At 46.8% G+C, this 17063-nt stretch overlaps 1 protein-coding gene and 1 long non-coding RNA gene across 2 annotated transcripts; one reads left to right on the top strand and one right to left on the bottom strand.

Annotated features, from left to right (window-relative positions):
* The first annotated feature begins 966 nt into the window (after positions 1-966).
* On the top strand, positions 967-4526 carry LOC109940001 (uncharacterized). Its single transcript, XR_002262529.3, has 2 exons — positions 967-1820; positions 3174-4526. It is a non-coding gene; the product is annotated as an uncharacterized lncRNA (long non-coding RNA).
* A 546-nt stretch (positions 4527-5072) lies between these two features.
* Positions 5073-7622, bottom strand: LOC100216857 (ASC1-like protein 2). Its single transcript, NM_001359510.1, has 6 exons — positions 7442-7622; positions 6539-6771; positions 6278-6433; positions 5920-6105; positions 5651-5835; positions 5073-5403 (listed from the first exon to the last, which is right to left on the bottom strand). Exons 1-6 carry the CDS (start codon positions 7571-7573, stop codon positions 5372-5374), a joined length of 924 nt encoding a protein of 307 aa, NP_001346439.1. The 5' UTR covers positions 7574-7622; the 3' UTR covers positions 5073-5371.
* Positions 7623-17063: the final 9441 nt, after the last annotated feature.

Genomic DNA, 17063 nt, shown 5'->3' with positions numbered 1-17063 from the left:
ATAAACACATTTAAATAATGAGTGATCTCTTAACAATGTAATTATTTATTTTTATAATTAATTATTATATGAAAACATCGTCACATGTAAGTTTGACAGGTCCCTGCGGGAAATGGGGATAGGAAATGCTTTCTCATCCCCGTTCCGTTTACCCGGAGAATTTTTCCCTGTTTACATTCCCGCGGGGGAAGAAACTTTTCTATCTCCATCCACTAATGGAGGAATTCCCCGCAGGAAATCGGGAATCGGATCCCCATTGCTATCTCTACTCCTCGTGTACATGGAAGAATAGATTTCTAGGCTTAAAAGTTGTCCAAAAATAACTTTTTTCCTCAAAAATATAGGACAATTGTGTTTCATTGTATTAAGAAGTGAGAGGGCCGTCAAACATCACTGAATCCTCCTGCTAAGGCCCAAAGCAAGAGGAGGGGTAGTAGGTTGTATCCAGCAACGTCCTCTATATTCATTCTCTATATCCATCCTTTGGCTGGCTCCAACAAGGTCCTCTAAAAGGTTCTCTACCCTAAATATAGAGGATCAAACGGTCATCTACGCTCTCCAACAACGTCCTCTAAACGGTCCTCTAAATTTAAAGAACGCTGCTGAATTCTCTATATATAGAGTTTCTCCAAACGATCCTCTATCCATTTGACTACTTTAAATAACCGGTTTAGCAAAACTAAAATATATACAATACATTTGAGAGTATGATAAATACGTATGTACAAAAAATAAAATTTAAAAATGTCTTTAATATGGATATTTGAGTATAGAGGACGTGATTTAGAGGACGTTGTTGGAGAGAAATGAAATATAGAGGATGAAATCTTTTAGAGGAGACTGTAAAGGACAGATATAGAGGATGAATATAGAGGACGTTGCTGGAGACAGCGCAGTCTCCTCTAAAAGATTTTATCCTCTATATCTCCTTTCTCTCCAACAACGTCCTCTAAATCACGTCCTCTATACGCAAATATCTATATTAGAGATATTTTTTATTTTTTGTACATACGTATTTGTCATACTCTTAAATATATTACATATTTTAGGTTTGCTAAACTGGTTATTTAAAATATTCAAATGGATAGATGGCCGTTTAGAGAAACTCTATACAGAGAGAATCCAGCAGCGTCCTCTAAATTTAGATGACCGTTTAGAGGACGCTGCTGGAGAGCGTAGAGAACCGTTTGTTCCTCTATATTTAGAGTATAGGAGGCTTTAGGGGCTCTTGCTGGAGCCAGCCTTAGACTCTCTCCAGCAACGAACTGTAAAACAACATGTACTCTAAATTTAGAGGATATTGTGCTCCTTTATCCGTCCAATAAGGAACCCTAAAAGGCACTCTAAAATTTAGAGTCTCTGTTTGAGCCGCTACATGTAGAGAAACATTGTTCGTCCTCTATCCCGCAACCAGAGCGCTACGACCTACACCTACGAACAACATGCATGGTCCTCGCCTGCAACGGCTCGACGAAGCTTGACCGCTGAGGACGACCACCAGAGCGGTAGGCGCTCTGCTGCGGTGGCGCAGAGTCGTTTGGCGATGGCGGCGCCGTGGAGAAGCTCGGCGACAGCTCTGTGGATCTAAGATGGGGAGGACTTCTATCCACTGGCGCGGTGTCGCTCGGCTATGGACGCGGAGTCACTTGTCGGCGGTGTGGAGCTGGGTAGTGGTGCCCTGGATCTTTGCTCGACGGTGTGGAGGAGCTGGCGCGGTGCCGCTTGGATGTGGACACGGAGTCGCTCGTCAAAGTCCCTGGACGAGTGGACGAGTGTTGTACGAAGAACAAAAATCCAATTTCCCATTCGAATGTGTGAAGGTTAGTTCGAAAAATAAATATTGTTAATAAATTAAAAACTATTTTCGTGCTTCAATTATAAGAATTAGCGTGTTATGAAAATAAATCAAATATAATAAAATGAAATGGAGAAAATGAATTCTGTTAACACTGTAGCTTTAGAGGACCATTTTTAGGGGACGTTGCTGGAGACTGAAATGATATAGAGGACATGATTTTTTAGAATGTGCTGTAAAGGACAGAGAATATTCATTTAGAGGACGAAATTTATGGGACGTTGCTGGAGACAGTCTTAGGTCGGATCCAGCAAGAGCCCTTAAAGCCTCCTATACGTCAACAGCAGGTCAGCTTTACATAGCAGTTATGGACAGTCTCGCAAGCTCTCTTAGGCCTAGTTCGTTTGTGCCGGATTGGTGGGTCGGAACGATTCCTAACCGGATTGCTTCTCTAATTTATATAAACTTTGATTAGCTGGAACGATTCCGGGTGCAATCCGAGACAAACGAACGAGGCCTTAGGGATCACAAGTGCTTTTCCTCTTCAATGTGCCTTGGGATACATTGGATCGAAGGTGCAGACCCGTCGAATACTCTATCATTTCGCTGTTTCCAAAGCATCCACGCTCTAAGAACAAACAGAGAATTCACTCATTTTCGGTAGGAAGGGGTGACTAATTTCTCGGTCCTATAACCACCATTCCCCCGCTGTTGTAGGAGCTAGTACGTCAAGACCACAGCTACGGAGTACAGAGAAGCAGATTTATCCTGAAAACACATATTCAATTATGATGTGTTGAATGTGCTCCTCCTGATCACACAAAACACAGCTAGGATGTGGCAGTCATTTCTTAGCAAGCCTATCAGCCGTCCAAGAACGGTTATGAAAAGCGAGCCAAAGGAAGAATTGACTTCTTTTGGAGCCCAACTTCGCCATATGAACTCCTAGCCATCAAACTGAACAGCACCAACAAAAGTCGAGAACCTCCACCTATGCTCATCACACACCTCCGGAGACAGCACAAATCCCTCCAGAAGGTCCAAAATAATCAAAAACTTAGAAATTATTGATACTGTAAGAGTACCCCAAACTGTAAGAGCACCCCAAGCGATGGGGGAGGCGGCGGAGGGAGCAGAGTGCACATAGCAGCAGCCACAGACAACTACAAGTTAGGGCCTAGAGGAAGTGGATTCTTGGCTCCTGCTCACGGAGGATTCTGATAGCAATTGTACCAACTCCACCGCCACTGCAAACAATAATAGTCACAAGAAAATGGTTTTTTGTGACGTAGACTAATAGTTCACTTACTGTTCGCTTGGCTTTAATTTGTACCAGATTCTACTGCTTCTATAGTGTTTTTGTCTCTATGAATTGTAGCTGCAGCAGTCCAAACATCCGACTTTAATCCGAAGCGAACAGCCCAGAGCAGTATAGAATGCAAGAGAAACAGCAGATACAGAGAAGGAATGTAGTACCTTCACAGCTCGCCATGGTATATGAGCAGCAGCAGAATGTTTATGGAATTGGAGGGGGGGGACGCTGCCTCTGTCACCAGCAGAATAAGTAATCTATTTCTATATTAATCATGAACTGGTCTATTTATCTTAAGCACTATAGGCACAGGTTAATCCATTAATAAACCGCCATACTCTAAACTATCATGTAGTGATATGTTTATCTTCTGAAAAAGCATCCAATTTGATTGAATCAATACTCTGCAAAACTTCACTGTGGGTGCAAAAGGATGCAGCTCATCTGTATAACTGTATTATATATTTATATTTTACATTGGCTTGCCTCTTTAGAGTTTATCTTTAATTATTTATTCCTTCTAAATTTTTAGACAAATAATTTCCAGATATCTTCCTACATTAGGATCCAAACAAGAACTAATAGTGTACTCCTAGTTCTGACAAAGCCCATTGATCATGTACAAGTTCTCATTTCTGTGCTATACTACTGAAGACCTTTGAAGTGGTTTTAGTTTCTACTTTATAGAGTATCAAAAGTCAAAACAATTGGATCCCAGATCAATATTATTGCATGGTATGTACACAGTACACCTATAATTTATCATACACACATTCGGTAACTGTTTGCCAATTTCATCTCAGATATCTCTTTCATCAATGGAGGTGGGCATAGTACATTAGTACCAGACAATGCCATAAAAAGTATATCAAACCTCAATATTCTAACAACTGGTGAGGTGGACCTATTACCAGTCCACTGGTTTCAGATGCCAGTGAATTTGAGCCCCAGGGATAGAGCAGCCAGGATCCTCAAGCACAAAAAGAAAAGGCAAGAAAGTTTGATAAGACCATAAGGTATGCAACAAGAAGGCCCTGGATCAAGGTCGCTTCGCCAAAATATCAGAATAGATCTTAAAGGGGATCAGATGTCCTCACCACCAGATCTACCCAATAGTAGCTACGGTACCATTCCATATGGTATTTCATTTAAGAAGAAGACCGGGGATTTTTTTACCTGAAGAGTGTCATTCAGACCACCTAACCATCTCAACTAGAATCCCTTTCGCACCAGAAGCTCATAGTGAACAGTTTTTTTTGGCAGATTGCTTATTTCATTATCTTGGTACTACAATACTACACTTCTGTTTTGTAAGTTCACTTGAAATATTCTATTGTTAGAGCATGTTCTGATAACAAAAGGTAAGGTAAAATGTATAGGGAAGTACTATAAGAGAAATTATAAAAGATAATTCCAACATTTCAGATGACTAGCAACAGAAGCTACCACCATACCAATGGCATTCGATTGATAGTAAGATATCATATTTTGAATGTCATAGACTGGTGGTCTATCAAAACGATTTAAAACGACCCATGAACATAAGTTATAATATGCTTCGGTGCTATCATTAGTAAAAGTAAATATGAATTGTAGCTTAGAGAAGGTAGCATAAATTGCAACATTCTTATTGTTTCAAAAATCTTTATAATAAAAAACTCGACCCGCAGGGTTAAGACAACCACATGGCATTATATTAAGAAGATTTTCTTACGCAAATCGAGAAAACTTTCGAACACCTGCCCCATCCATACGCAATGCTTTGGTGTGGGATAGATGAGGGGATTTTTTTAACCCTGGCCTGAAATTCACTCTGGCAGAAAATCTAACCAGGACCTGAGGAGTGCTACTCAGACCATCTAACCAACTCAATTAGAGATCCTTTCGCTAGAGCTTTATGATAAGTTAGCATTGATTTAAGCCCAGTATTGAAAGGGGGAACTGGCCAAGGTAGAGGCAGACATGTGCACTGCTAACATTTTCCATTAACTGTTGTGTGTGTGCTATGCAATGTGACCTGATTTTACATCAATAGATAATGATAATGCCCAAGTGACATCTATCGATGATGCTCACCTAGAGAAGGGCACTAATTTATTGTTACTTATCAAGAACAAGGACAGAAGAAAAACAGCAGAATGATTTGATACACCTTCAGAATTTACACAGCTCAATCCATCCACGTATTCCTTTTCGCCTTTGGAACTTATACAGCTCAATCCATCCCCATGTTACTTATTATCTTCCAACTCTACACAGCTCAATCAATCCTCATGTTCCTCTTCACCTTCAGAATCTACATGAAGGTGGGTAACAGTGAGTCTTATGATACATAAATAAATCTGATTCTTATAGTACGTGTTAGTCTTTTAGCAAGTGATAGATAATGAATGAGCCCCATGATAAATACATGCATGGCTGGAATACTAAGAGCTGGTGGTATATTCAACTATAACCAGAATTTAACTCCAAAGAATGTTTTATCCAATTTTAAGTTCAACCTCATATAATAACAGAAGAATCTAAGGAAAAGGAGAACCTACCAGATCGTATATCATCGCCAACGTGCCCTCTAGACTGTATTTGCTTCACAAGCATCCGATACATTAAAACCCACCAATATATGTGTAGAACAAGTAGAGAGAAGAGAAGACTGTTGAATACATAGTAGTATATTGGCCCGTCAACTTTATGCTTTTCCTTGTCTAGAGTCAGAACAACTTCATAGCTGAAATTTAAGAATAAGTGCATAGTTTTATTAATACCGAGCCCCTAAAGTATACAGACCCATGCATTAGTTACTCATCTTTACCTCGTGCTCCAGAGAATCCAGAACGGATAATATATAAGGCGGAGGAGTACCCAAGAACTGACGAAAACAAGAAATGAAACATCTGCAAACAACTCATGGCCACTATACTTGGAAATTTTTCCAAGCTCCAGGAACACATCAGTAGCATCATGAATGGCAAGGACAACTGAACCCACCCGAGCAAATCTGTTTTAGAAAAACGATTTTCAAATGATATTGTGTTTAAAATGCAACTGGCACTATAAAGAAATATTCACAAACCATCAGTGTCTGAGTATGTGTTGAGAAGAAAGATGTATGAGAATGCAACTTGACTTGGATTCAAATATAAATAAAAAAATATAGATAGCCAGTGTACCTGAATATGTAAGACAGTGCTATCAGACAGACGGTTGCTACATGATGAGTCATTGAAATACCGAAGTCTGAGCGCCTTATTTCCCAAAACAAAAGGGCAAATATCGAGTATGTGTAAAAGCCAGCAACATACATATAGACTGTCTTGAGTTTCAATCTGGGAAATAAAATAACATTTGCTATAACTTGGTACAAATAAAATTATAAAAATCTGGCCAAAGAAGATCTTGCCCCCTCAAAATCGAGAAGACGTTCAACATACTTAATTTTTTGATCTGGCCAGATCTGATCGCCTGGTCCAACCCAGAAATTTCTTGTGGTTGTGAACCATGGCTCGTTGTACGTCACAGACAATGCCAATAGCTCCCCAGAAAGAAAATACATGCATTTCCAAGCTGATTCTTTAAATTTCCTGATCTTTCTCTTGCCTGCATATGTAGTAGGGCCAAGCTTCTTCTCATCCTCCTCCTTGAAAATCAGCTTCCTGGCTAACCACTATGAACAAAATGCTGGATGAGGTCTAATGCATGCATAGGCCTCCCTTCTGGGAAAAAAAAGAAAATTAAAGTTCATCTGGAAGATGCCAAATAACTCTCATTCATTCCCAAATCCCAACAAGGCAACAAGGTACAGCCACAGCTCACAAGTGATCTCCTTTAGATTTACTAGAACAAGAAGAAATAAAAATCAGCCAAGTGTGGAATTGCGTAGATGCAGCTACTTTAATAAACAATTGGCGCATCGTCTTAGCAACCTAGCGTGACCGTGCCTCCGAAATTTTCTGCCTAATAGGCGCCTCCGTAAGGACACTCACTCAGATCAACATATACTTGAATGATGGTTAAGTTAAATAGGAATTCAGGTTTTGCTACTCCATGTCTCAATAGCATGTAAGCTCACGAGTTACATGTGAGATTGTGAGTGACATAAATAGTACTTAGCAAATCCTGAAATGATAGTGAATTGATTGACAGATCCTTTGGATTTCCACCCTTGCTAATCATGAGCACGCAAGCACCTGCTCACAATCCATATAGTTCGTCGAAACCTCGAGTCCTCGACTCCCTCTCTTCGTACTCTATAAAATAACTGGCTCGAGCATCGTTGATAATGATACGTACAGCAAACGAGAAATGTTGTAAAAATGAGCGGGAAAAACTACAACCTCGAATACGAAGCGGTCGAGGAAGAAACGGACGACGAGGAAGAAGACGACGAAAAGGGGAATGGCCGCGAAATCTGGGTAGGCAGGGTAGCTCTCCGCCTCCCAGTCGATCAGCGGGGGTGAGAAGGCCATCGCCGCTCGCCGGAGGGAGCCGCAGAGAGGAGCGAAGCGAAGACTTGCCTGTTGCGGTTCGTCCACTTGGTCGCGTCGCGTGGCGGCTGAAGGGTCCTTCGTGTGGCTTTCCCCTTCCTATGACCATTTGCCAGCTGATTTAGAACTTAGAATAATCGAAGTTCAAACCTATTCTAGAAGTTTGGAACGATGAACGCGATTATGCGATTATGTTTAGACCCAGTTTGGATCCTTGAATTGAGTTTGATTCTAATAATTATAATTTAGACATGAATACAGTTTATATAAAATACATTTGTATATTATTGTTGGATACTTGGATATATGGAGAAGATATTTATTTGGTACATTTCTATTATAGTAGAGTGAGCTGAAGAGTATATTATAAATTGTAGAGTGAAAACAGTTTGATTATACATAAAATCAATTTACATCTCTCACCCTATAAATTTAAATTTAGAAAGTGATGAAAATACCAAATTTTAAGCCAAATAATCTACTCTATTAAGTCCCTTATAGTTATTAAATAATCTACTCTAGAGGGGAGTGGATAGGCGAAACCTGAAAATTATAAATTTTGAACACGCACTTCACCCGGGGTTAGGGTTAGAGATAAATAATGTTGAATTCGGAATGCAGAAGATAGTTCTTCTTGTTATGAGTTGCGCAATCAATGCGGATAACTTTTGGAACTAACTCAAAACAATATGAGCAAGAGAACTTTTAGAGAGAGAGGAGAGGGAAGAAACTAATTGAGTGATGAAGATCAACACAAATGAACATGGTGATTTGTTTCCCGAGGTTCGGTTCCAATGAAACTACTCCCCATTGAGGAGGCCACAAAGGCCGGGTCTATTCCAACTCTTTCTCTCTCTCAATCGGTCACTTAGTCTGGTCTAGTGCTTCTTCTTAATCACACGGGTCACTAAGACCCCGCAAGGATCACCACATAATTAGGTGTCTCTTGCTTGCTTTACAAAACACTTGGAAAATTTAGAATGAGAAAAGAAAACAACCAAGCAACAAGAGGAATAAAAGAAACACAAATCACCCTCTCTCAAGTCACTAAACACTTAATTTAAATTTGGAGCTTGGAGAGTATTGAATGCTTTGATTGTGTTTTTGGATGGCTTGAATGAAGGTGGTTGGGGGTATTTATAGCATCCAGCCACTTTCTAGCCGTTGACTGACTTTGTTGTCGATGGACACAACGGTGGTGCATCGGACACTCTATTATTCATTGTACGGTGAGTGCCACGTCAGCCGATCGTTGGGGTTTGGAGCTGTTGATTGTTAAAGTCTTCTGTCTTCTTATGGCACCGGACAGTCCGGTGCGATCTGACATCGCAGACTGTCTCTGACTTCTGACGGTCAGACTGTTCCGTAGTCAACCGTTAGCGAAGCTGACCGTTGCTCCGTTGTCTCATCGGACAGTTCGGTGGTGCACCAGACAGTCCGATGAATCTTAGCGGGCGTGCTCTGAGAAAACCCGAGAGCGGCCAGTTCGCGAGGTGCTCAACCAAGGCATCGAACAGTGTCTGGTGCGCCACTGGATGCACCAGATTTTGTATGCTCCAAACTTTGTAGAATTCTCTCAAGTCCTTTTCTTTAAATGTTTATGTTGAACTTTATGCACCTGAGAAAAACATCCACTGGTCAAACTAGTTAGTCCACATGGTTTATGATGGACGTCAAACATCAAAATCGATTATAGGAAATGTTGAGGCCATTTCCCTTTCAATCTCCCCTTTTTGATGATTGATGCCAACACAAACCAAAGCAACTATAAAGCATATAAATGTAACTAGTTTGCAATTTGTCAGATGTGCATAAGTCACTTTGAAATGAAAGTAGTTTTAAACATATATGGTTGCTTTGATCTAGTTTAACATTCTGGACTACTTAGCTTGTTTTTGCAAATCTTTTCGAAAGGTCTTTTCAAATTCTTTTGCAAATAGCCAATGGTATAAGAATATGATTTCAAAAGGAATTTTCAATTTTTTTGAAAATTCTCCCCGTGTTTTAAATGCTTTTCCTTTGGCTAAATAAAAGCTCTCCTGAAGAAGTTCTCTACTTAGCTGTCAAGAGGGTTGTGCAATTTGAATAGTCTCTCCCCCTTTTTTAAAAAGTTTTTTTTAAAAAAAATAGGGTGGTGGTGCGGTCCTTTTGCTTTGGGCCTATTATTCTCTCCCCCTTTATCATTAAGCGCCAACAACGAAGAGAACTAGAGGCCTTTTACTCTCTCTTCCTTTTGAAAAAGGATATGAATGAAAGTTCGTGAGTAGGGAAAAGGATAAATGGTACCGATGGAGTCGTAGTGAAAGCCTTGCCTTTGCCAAAATCTCCATTTCCCTTTCAATCTAAGACTAATCATAGAGATACTCATGGAAGCATATTAGTCTTAGTCTTGGCACAAGAAGAATAAGAAATATGCATTTGTACCAAATAAAAGAGATATGATCAAAGGTATATAAATTAGCAATGTGTGTAAGATTTTAATCAAAGTTCTGAGAATCAAGGATATTGAGTTCATTCCTAAGCTTGATGAAGGTCTTTTCATCCAGGGGCTTGGTGAAGATATCGACTAATTGGTTGTGGGTGCTAACATAAGCAATTTTGATATACCTTTTGTTAGTGATCTCTCAAAAAGTGATACCGGATGTCTATGTGCTTAGTGCAACCATGTTCAACGGAAGTGTAAGGAAAATGGACCCCGAGCCATTTGGCTAATTGAGTTTTGGTGTTTTGATGAACAACACAATCCGTGAACTAATAAGTTTTCTAGTGTTTATGTTTGTAGTTCACAGGATGCAAGATTTACTTGGACTAAGGAATTGAGGAAAGCAACACCTCAAAAAAAGACATTAAGAGGATCCAAGAAAAGTCCAAGTGTGCTGCTGCGGACTGTCTGTGCGAGGCGCACCGGACTGTCCGGTGCACCAGGGAACTCCAGCCCAACGGCTAGTTCCAGGTGGCACTCGGAGAAAAGACCACCGGACTGTCCGGTGTGAGCACTAGACTGTCCGGTGTGGAAAGCCTGCGGCGCCAACGGTCACCTGCTCTGATAGGGCAACGGTTAGGCGCACCGGACAGGCAACAGTGCGCTGTCCGGTGCACCACCGGACTGTCCGGTGTGCCGCAGAGAACTGCAGCTTTTCTCCAACGGCTATTTTGGAGTTGGGGCCTATATATACTTCACCCAACCGGCCATTTGAAGGTGTGGGAGCCCAAGCAACATGCCAAGGCATATAGTGCACATTTCCAGGAGCTCAAACACCCAAGTGCTTAATAGAATCACTTGGTGATTAGCGTAGGTGCTTTGCGAAGTGCTTAGGTTAGTTAGACCGCTTTAGCGCTTGCTCTAGGTGAACCCTAGATTGTTGAGTGAGTTTAGACAAACCTCACAACCCCTCGGCTCTTGCGTGAGTCGTTGTAATTGTACCGAGTGGGGCGAGAGTCTTGCGAGACCGTGACAACCGCGTTTGTGTCACGGCCGCCACCGTGTACCGGAGGGAACGAGGCCCGCGGCGTTTCGGCCGGAAGCTCGATAGTGGAGACGGCGGGGAGCGTCCGAGAGGAGCCAGAAGCGGAACACCACTTGCGCGTGGGGAAGGCCCGCGGCTCTCTACGGAGTTACTCTACCGAGGTGCTTGGCCCTCGCGTGGGCTTCCCTTTGCGTAGGGGCACCAACGAGGATTAGTCGGGACCTTGCGCGGTTCCGGATACCTCGGTAAAAATATCGGCGTCATCCACGAGAGTTTGCTTCTCTACTTTGCTCTTTAAGTTTCCGCATTTATATTAAGCATTTAAGTTTCAATCTTGTATTCATACTTATCTAGTGTAGATTGAAACTTAGCCTTTGCGGTAGAGATAGCAACACTTAGACAAAACCTAGTTTGCACATTCTAGTTTGATTATTGGCATAGGTTTTGCTCTAGGGATTTAATTGTGGCCTAGTTTAGTAAAAGTTTTAGAAGTCCTAATTCACCCCCCCTCTTAGGCGTCACTCGTTTCCTACAAGTGGTATCAGAGCCTGGTTTGGCTCATTTGAAACGCTTTAGCTTCACCGCTAAAAGAGCCGACGCTTTTTAGAGGAAGGGATGGATACCCATAGGCCACCACACTTCGACGGCACTAACTTCCCATATTATAGTGCTAGAATGGCTTGTTACCTAGAGGTCGTTGATCTAGGTGTTTGGAGAGTCACTCGCGACGGGATGAAACCCCCAAGAATCCCGAAAAACCCACCGCGAGTGAGGAAAAAGAAATTCATTTAAATGCTAGAGCCAAAAATTGCTTGTATGAATCTCTTAGCATGGATATTTTTAATCAAGTATTTACCTTGAAAAATGCTAATGAGATTTGGCTAAAATTGCATGAGCTCCATGACGGCACATCAAATGTCTGTGAGCAAAAACATTGCCTAGTCTTAAATGAGTATAATACTTTTGCTATGAGAGATGATGAGCTTGTTAGAGACATATATTCTCGTTTAAATCTAATCATCAATGAGCTCAACTCTATTGGCATAAATAAGCTAGGTGATGCGGACATTGTGAGGAAGATTATCTCCCTGCTGCCACAACGAAGATATGGGAGCATCATCACCATCCTTCACAACATGGAGGACTTGAGTAACATGACCCCGACCATTGTAATTGGGAAAATCGCGGCTTTCGAGATGTCGCGAAAAATGTGTCGGGGAGAGGAGCCAACTTCCTCAAAACCATATGTGTTTGCATGTGATGAAAGGAAGGGTAAAAAGAAGGCTTCCACTCCAAGTTCCTCAAGTGAAGAAGAGGAAGAAGAAGAAAGTGATGATGATGAAGATAATCAACCATGCACATCATCCTCCGAGGACGAAGAAACAATCCGACGCGTCGAAAAGGTAATGGGGATGATCCGCAAGATTAATCTAATGGGTGTGCCTCTGCATGTCGAAGATATTCTCTTTAACATTGATAGAAAAAAGCAAAGAAAGAGAGGATGCTTCGCATGTAGGGAGAAGGGCCACTTCAGGGACAGCTGTCCAACTATGGCCAAACCCAAAAAGGAGAGGAGCAAAGGCAAGGCGCTAACAAGTGTTAGAACTTGGGATGATTCTTCTAGTGAAGACGAACCTCCAAGGACGCGCAGCCACCGGTCCTCATCACGCTCCTCACGGTCATCACACAAATGCCTTATGGCAAGAGGTAACAAAAGCATTCCATCCTCTAGTGATGAAAGTAGTAGTGATGATGAAGGTGAGGGAAAGCTCTCTGTAGATGAGCTTGCGGAAGCCGTTGAATTTTTCCAGGATGTTTGCACAAAGCAAAAAGCTCAACTTAAAACCTTGAAAAATAAGTTGATTAGCTCCCAAATTGATTACAAAGGTTTGCTAGAAAAATTTGAAACTTTTGCAAACTTAAATAGTGAGTTGTCAACTAAAATTGAGCTATTAGAGTCTAGTGCTCCATCCACTGCTACCGATGATGGCCTTATTAAAAAGAATGAAAAACTTAAGGCTAAGTTAGCTAGCTCCCAAAATACTATTGAAAATCTGCTAGAGAAAATGGAAATTCTTAGCATACACAATGATGAGCTAACTACTAAGCTAGAGAACATTGGTAGCACCCCAGTAGCATCTTTAGTTAAAATTCCTGAAATTATTAAAAAGGATTGTCGGGGACCATAATTAGGGGTACCCTCAAGACGCCTAATTCTCAGCTGGTAACCCCCATCAGCATAAAGCTGCAAAGGCCTGATGGGTGCGATTAAGTCAGGGACCAGTCCATACGAGTGACTCGATCACGCCTCGCCCGAGCCTAGCCTCGGACAAGGGCGGCCGACCCCGGGGGATTTCCGTCTCGCCCGAGGCCCCCCTTTAACGGCGGACACATCTCTAGCTCGCCCGAGACCTTGCCTTCGCTAAGAAGCAACCCTGACTAAATCGCCGCACCGACCGACCGAGTCGCAGGAGCATTTAACGCAAAGGTGGCCTGACACCTTTATCCTGACACGCGCCCCCCGGCAGAGCCGAAGTGACCGCCGTCACTTCGCCGCTCCACTGACCGGTCTAACAGAAGGACAGCGCCGCCTGCGCCACTCCGACTGCAGTGCCACTTGACAGAGTGAGACTAACAGGCAGTCAGGCCTTGCCGAAGGCGCCATAGGAAACTCCGCTCCGCCCGACCCAGGGCTCGGACTCGGGCTAAGACCCGGAAGACGGCGAACTCCGCTCCGCCCGACCCAGGGCTCGGACTCGGGCTAAGACCCGGAAGACGGCGAACTCCGCTCCGCCCGACCCAGGGCTCGGACTCGGGCTAAGACCCGGAAGACGGCGAACTCCGCTCCGCCCGACCCAGGGCTCGGACTCGGGCTAAGACCCGGAAGACGGCGAACTCCGCTCCGCCCGACCCAGGGCTCGGACTCGGGCTCAGCCCCGGAAGACGGCGAACTCCGCTCCGCCCGACCCAGGGCTCGGACTCGGGCTAAGACCCGGAAGACGGCGAACTCCGCTCCGCCCGACCCAGGGCTCGGACTCGGGCTCAGCCCCGGAAGACGACGAACTCCGCTTCGCCCGACCCCAGGGCTCGGACTCCGCCCTGGCCTCTGCCGAACGACCTCCGCCTCGCCCGACCCAGGGGCTCGGGCTCGGCCTCGGCCACGGAAGACAGACTCGACCCCAGCTTCGGAGGAGCCCCCACGTCGCCCGACCTCGGGCACAGGCCCGCCGCGTCAACGGGAAGCGCCATCATCACCCTACCCCGAGCCGACTTGGGCCGCAGAGAACAAGACCGGTGTCCCATCTGGCTAGCTCCGCCAGATAGGCAATGATGGCGCCCCGCGTGCCCTGTGACGACGGCGGCTCTCAGCTCTCTTACGGAAGCAGGAGGACGTCAGCAAGGACTCGACCGCTCCGACAGCTGTCCCTCCGTCAAGCTCCGTTGCTCCTCCGACAGCCACGACATCACGCCAGCAGGGTGCCAAGATCTCTCCGGCTGCCACATTGGCATGTACTTAGGGCGCTAGCTCTCCCTCCGCTAGACACGTAGCACACTGCTACATCCCCATTGTACACCTGGATCCTCTCCTTACGCCTATAAAAGGAAGGACCAGGGCCTTCTTAGAGGAGGTTGGCCGCGCGGGACGAGGACGGGACAGGCGCTCTCTTGGGGCCGCTCGCTTCCCTCACCCGCGTGGACGCTTGTAACCCCCTACCGCAAGCGCACCCGACCTGGGTGCGGGACGAACACGAAGGCCGCGGGATTTCCACCTCTCTCACGCCCGTCTCCGGCCACCTCGCTCTCCCCCCTTCGCGCTCGCCCACGCGCTCGACCCATCTGAGCTGGGGCACGTGGCACACTCACTCGTCGGCTCAGGGACCCCCCGGTCTCGAAACGCCGACAGTTGGCGCGCCAGGTAGGGGCCTGTTGCGTGCTGACGAACAGCTTCCCGTCAAGCTCCAGATGGGCAGTCTCCAGCAACCTCTCCGGCCCGGGACGGTGCTCCGTTTCGGGAGTCTTGAGTTCATGTCCTTCGACGGCAGCTATGGCATGATACTCCTTCCACCGCCGCGCGACAACGACAATGGCGGCCGACAACCCGCCCGCCGGCGGCAGAATCGACGACATCTTCCCCGCGTGGTGGAAGAACAACATTCGAGCTCGCCCCGTCCTCTCCCCCGCCAACGGAGGAGGAGGCGGGGCAACCAAGGCCAAGCAGGAGGCCGCGCTTCGTCAGCTGTCGAGCGAATCGACGTCCCCAGCGCCCCAACGGAGGGCACGCCGGGCGTCGACCTCGCGTTCGAGACAAAGGCGAGCGCCGTCCCCCCGCGACACGCCAATCCTGAGCAAGTGGACGACGCCAGCGCACTCGCGGAGAGCTTGCAGGACGTCGCCCTCGTACCTGAGACGACGGTGCAACCAGTCCCGATGTGACTACGTCGCTCCGCGTCGACCAAAAGGTACTCACTAATTCCCATCCTACGTCATTTCGACTCGGCCTCAACCCGCCTAGCGACCTCGCTTTGGCGGGCGCTCTCATTGAGGCGAGTGCAACCCCACTGGGGTTTCGTATGCGGTCGCCTTGGGACCGATTGACGGACGTCTCGACCTACGGGCCCTCTGGGTCCGAGGAAGATGACGATCCCAGCATCTGTTGGGATTTCTCTGGATTTGGCAACCCCAGTGCCATGCGGGACTTCATGACCGCATGTGACTACTGCCTCTCCGGCTGTTCCGACGGTAGCCGCAGCCTTGACGACGAGGACTGCGGCCCAAGCCGCGAATGTTTCCACGTCGAGCTAGGGGATCCCTCCGAAGGCAACCATCTTGGCATGCCGGAGGACGGTGATCTTCCTAGGCCGGTGCCTCGCGCCGACATCCCGCGGGAGCTAGCTGTGGTCCCCGTTCCGGCGGGGGGTCACGACCCACAGCTCGAGCAAGTCCGCGGGGCGCAGGCCAGGCTCGACGAGGGAACAGGAGCGCTTGAGACGATCCGCCGGGACGTCGGGCAGGTATGGGCGGGCCAACCCTCGGCCGGAGAAATACGTCACCTGCCCCAGGGTTTCCAGCACCGCGTCGCCAACGACGTCAGGGTCAGACCGCCACCCGCATCCAGTGGGGTCGGTCAGAACCTGGCAGCCGCCGCGATGCTCCTCCGCACGATGTCGGAGCCATCAACCATCGAGGGTCGGCGAATCCAGGGAGAGCTCAAGAATCTCCTGGAAGGCGCTGCGGCCCGACGGGCCGAGAGCACTGCCTCCCGAAGGCAGGGATACCCCTCGGAACCTCACGCCGCGACTTCCCGATTCATGCGGGAAGCCTCGATCTACACCGGGCGCACGTGCAACACCGCGCCTGCGGCCCCGGGCCACCTCGGCAACGAGCACCATCGTCGCGACCGTCGGGCCCATCTCGACGAAAGGGTGCGCCGAGGCTACCACCCCAGGCGTGGGGGCGCTACGACAGCGGGGAGGATCGGAGTCCCTCGCCCGAACTACCCGGTCCGCAGGCCTTCAGTCGGGCCATCCGACGGGCGCCGTTCCCGACCCGGTTCCGACCCCCGACTACTATCACAAAGTACTCGGGGGAAACGAGGCCGGAACTGTGGCTCGCAGACTACCGCCTGGCCTGCCAACTGGGTGGAACGGACGACGATAACCTCATCATCCGCAACCTCCCCCTGTTCCTCTCCGACACTGCTCGCGCCTGGTTGGAGCACCTGCCTCCGGGGCAGATCTCCAACTGGGATGACTTGGTCCAAGCCTTCGCCGGCAATTTCCAGGGCACGTACGTGTGCCCCGGGAATTCCTGGGACCCCCGAAGCTGCCAGCAACAGCCGGGAGAGTCGCTCCGGGACTACATCCGGCGATTCTCGAAGCAGCGCACCGAGCTGCCCAACATCACCGACTCGGATGTCATCGGCGCGTTCCTTGCCGGCACCACCTGCCGCGACCTGGTGAGTAAGTTGGGTCGCAAGACCCCCACCAGGGCGAGCGAGCTGATGG

The sequence above is a fragment of the Zea mays genome, chromosome 5 (assembly GCF_902167145.1).
Source record: "Zea mays cultivar B73 chromosome 5, Zm-B73-REFERENCE-NAM-5.0, whole genome shotgun sequence".
NCBI classification, from domain to species: Eukaryota; Viridiplantae; Streptophyta; class Magnoliopsida; order Poales; family Poaceae; genus Zea; species Zea mays.
The sequence above is the reverse complement of the archived record's forward strand: the minus strand, read 5'-3'. Positions and strand labels throughout refer to the sequence as shown.